The sequence below is a fragment of the Nansenia antarctica genome, assembly GCF_963989245.1.
Source record: "Nansenia antarctica genome assembly, chromosome: 17".
Classification (NCBI taxonomy): domain Eukaryota; kingdom Metazoa; phylum Chordata; class Actinopteri; order Argentiniformes; family Microstomatidae; genus Nansenia; species Nansenia antarctica.
This window is the reverse complement of record NC_137687.1, coordinates 2475126-2478890: the sequence shown is the minus strand read 5'-3', so window position 1 is coordinate 2478890 and position 3765 is coordinate 2475126. Positions and strand designations below refer to the sequence as shown.

The following is a 3765-nucleotide window of genomic DNA, read 5'->3' as shown; positions in this document are numbered from 1 at the left end:
AACGTGAATTATGTCCTTCCTGGGCTTACAAATCCTCTCATGTCTCTTCACAGTGCCAGACTAGAGTCAAGCTCAACAGGTTCTTCTTTCCCCGCTGATTCCGCCAAGCCCGTTCCCTTGAACCATGCGACTTATAGTCCAGTGCGACTTATATGTGGTTTTTTCCTCTTCATGGCCCATTTTTGGCCTGCTGCGACTTATACTCGGGTGCGACTTATAGTCCGGAAAATACGGTACATACATACATACATACATCATAATAAAAATAAAAAAATGAAATAAAAACCAAAGAACTGTGAATTGTGTCCTCAGGTCCCGGGGACGCGGCGCGGAGCTCTAGCCGGTCGGGGGACATGGCGGCGGTGGTGGTGCCCGTCCTCTTCCTGCTGCTGCTGGGCCTGTGTGGCGGCCTGGTGGCCCTCTACCTCCGCCACCGGCGCCTGCAGAACAACTTCACCGCCTTCGCCAACAGCCACTACAACTCCCGCCTGGGGTCGGCCATCTTCTCCTCCGGGGACGACCTGGGTCAGACATCTTGTTTTATTATACACTCTTAGCTAGTTAGAGACCTGGGTCAGACATCTTGTTTCATTATGACACTGTTAGAGATGCAGAGAGCAGGGGAAGCTAGGGGAGGCTAGTGGAGGCTAGGGGAAGCTAGGGGAGGCTAGTGGAGGCTAGGGGAGGCTAGTGGAGGCTAGGGGAGGCTAGGGGAGGCTAGGGGAGGCTAGTGGAGGCTAGGGGAAGCTAGGGGATGCTAGTGGAGGCTAGGGGAAGCTAGTGGAGGCTAGGGGAGGCTAGTGGAGGCTAGGGGAGGCTAGTGGAGGCTAGTGGAGGCTAGGGGAAGCTAGGGGAAGCTAGGGGAGGCTAGGGGAGGCTAGTGGAGGCTAGGGGAGGCTAGTGGAGGCTAGGGGAGGCTAGTGGAGGCTAGGGGAGGCTAGTGGAGGCTAGTGGAGGCTAGGGGAGGCTAGGGGAGGCTAGTGGAGGCTAGGGGAAGCTAGGGGAGGCTAGTGGAGGCTAGTAGAGGCTAGTAGAGGCTAGTAGAGGCTAGGGGAGGCTAGTGGAGGCTAGGGGAGGCTAGTGGAGGCAGGAATCGGAGGACAGGCTCATTGTAATGTTGAGTTGATGTTACCACTTAAGTACAGCAGGGGGCAGTCTATCTAAATTAACAAAAAAAAACTTTAACTGAAACCGCAAGAAACAAATCTAGAACTTGAATTCAATGCCTGGCTGGAACGTTTAACTAAGTCATTTGATTGGACAAAGAGGCATTCCATGAGTGCTGATCAGATTTCCAGAGCGAATTTACAAACACAGCCTTAAATACAAGCAGGCCCTCGTCTCTGTCAAATCAGCATATCTGTCCAAACTCACAGACGACAACAAACACATCACCAGATACTGTTCCCAGCCTTGTCCTGGTACATTTCCATTACATTTTTTGGCATTTAGCAGACGCCTTTATCCAAAGCAACTAAGTAAGTGAATCATCTATCCATCATCAGTCATCGCAAGGAAAAGTAATTTATCTTGTTCAGTCTTCTGTCTGTCTGTCTGTCGCCACATTGTTTGTTTGTCTGTTTGTTTGTTTATGTTTTATATCTACTTTCTTTTAGAACTGTGACATGTGTTGGGGGAACGCCCTCCCCAACCACATCAGACAGGCCAACACCCTCCCAACATTTAAACAGGCCCTCAAAACCCACCTCTTCAAGCTCGCCTTCACCAGTAAACCCTCTCCCCTCCTCCCCTTCCCATGTGTCCTCAGCACTACCTTAATTAGGCCCCTATACTTTTTTTTGTTTCTTTTATTATTACTACTCGATCTTTTCAGTTTGTAAAGCGTCTTTGAGTGTCTAGAAAAGTGCTATAGAAGTCTAATGTGTATTATTATTATTATTATTATTATTATTATTATTATTATTATTATTATTATTATTATTATTATATTATTATTATGTGTTGAGGCACTGTAAGCATGCACTTTGAAAGAAGCCTGACTCCTCTCTCTATCTCTATCTCTCTCTCCCTCTCTCTCTCTTCTCTCTCTCTCTCTCTTCTCTCTCTCTCTCTCTCCCTCTCTCTCTCTCTCTCTTTCTCTCTCTCTTCTCTCTCTCTCTCTCTCTTCTCTCTCCTACTAAAGGTGACGATGATGAAGATCAGCCAATGATCAGCGGCTTCTCAGACGACGTGCCGATGGTGATAGCGTAGCGGGACCTCCCTCCGACCCCCCTCCCTACCCCCCCCCAATCCGCCCTTGTTACTGACGCGCATGTGTTGTACCGTGTGGTATGAACGGAGGTGATGAAGAAAAGAGAAAAGAAGTGCGCCGCCATGACGACCGACAACCAAACCCCCCTAGAGAGAGAGAGAGAGAGAGAGAGAAACAAAACATCTGCAGGAAGGATTAAAAAAGGAAGAAAAAGTGGAAGAAAAACGAAATGAAAGAGATATTTTTTGAACATATGATGCACTTTTTTTGGATGCGCAATAACTTATTTTTTTATATATAATATATATATGGGTCAAAAAAAGGACTCTTGTTGTCGTCGCGGCAGAAACTGAAAAGCTAACTGTGAAGAAGGAACAACGGAGAGTGTGTCGGACACGTTGTCGTCGTGTGTGTGTGTGGAAGTCGTCGTCGTCATCGAGATCGTCCCCCCCCCCCACTGAACTCCACACAAGCAGTCCCGTCGTTGCTTAAAGCCAAAATGGTCGCCCGCCCGGTAAACCTCCAACCATCCAACGCAAACAAAACAAAGAGAAAGAAAGATAACCGTCGACGCCGTCGCTGTGTGTTACAGTTTAACATCGGACCAACTGACACATCACATAAAGGGAGACTACAGTAAAAAAAAAAAAAAAAAAAACTACAATACCCAGGTCATGATTTTGTAGTTTAATCGTTGTTGACTGTTTGCCCCCATGGAAACGTGGTTTACAGTGTTTTAGAATTGATTGGAAATCTTGCTGAAAATGTCGCTGTCAGTGAAGAAGAAAAAAAGAATATCACTTTAACCCTGTTAACCAGTTTCTTGACGAGTACAGTAAAATACAGGCGATTGGCTGTCTCAGTCATCAACCAATGACTAGAGATGAGATGGATCACGCGTCGTGACACCAATCAGTGTCTCCATTGGTCCAGCCAGTGTAACCACCGGTCACCGCAGCAGCCAATCGCCAGTGAGCAGGCAGAGTAACCTGAGTCCCGAAGACCTGCGTTAGCTCTCTAAGCTAAAGCCTAGCTAGCGTTTTTGTTTTTGTTTTGTTTTTAGCTCCGGCAGGCTAGCTAGCTAGCCGTGTCGCTGTCAGTCACAGCAGCTCACAGCAGCAGGGTCGCCAACTGGCAACAGTTGAGTCAGAACCAGGAGATTATTTTAATAATAATAATAATAATAATGACGTTGTTAACATTTCCACTATTCATTTGATTCACTTTTTTTTTTTTTACAAAAGTCTCCCTGGTTACGGTCCCTGCTTGCTGGGAACGACGAAGGTTAATTCTTCTGTGAGTTTTCCCCCGGCAGGTTAGCGAACCCTTACACAGCCAGAAGTACACGCAGTAACCATAGTTACATGGTACACGGTACACGGTACACGGTAACCATAGTTACAGGCAGCAGTAACCATAGTTCTCTATAGCAGGACTGCAGAGAGGTTGTAGTGTTAGCATGTCGTTACGTTGGCTCAGTACTTAGCGTAGCGTTGTTGTTGTTGTTGTTGTTGTTGTTGTTGTTTTTCTGCTCCCAATGCTGCCTCATTATA

At 46.9% G+C, this 3765-nt stretch overlaps 1 protein-coding gene across 1 annotated transcript in view; it reads left to right on the top strand.

Moving 5' to 3' along the window:
- Positions 1 to 2211, top strand: part of sorl1 (sortilin-related receptor, L(DLR class) A repeats containing) — a gene marked incomplete at its 3' end in the record, with an annotated part of 43844 nt that extends 41633 nt beyond the window's left edge. The window contains exons 41-42 of the mRNA XM_080547560.1: positions 313 to 525; positions 2144 to 2211. Of these exons, the coding sequence (XP_080403686.1) occupies positions 313 to 525; positions 2144 to 2211 (281 nt within the window). The remainder of the gene's footprint in view (positions 1 to 312; positions 526 to 2143) is intronic.
- Positions 2212 to 3765: the final 1554 nt, after the last annotated feature.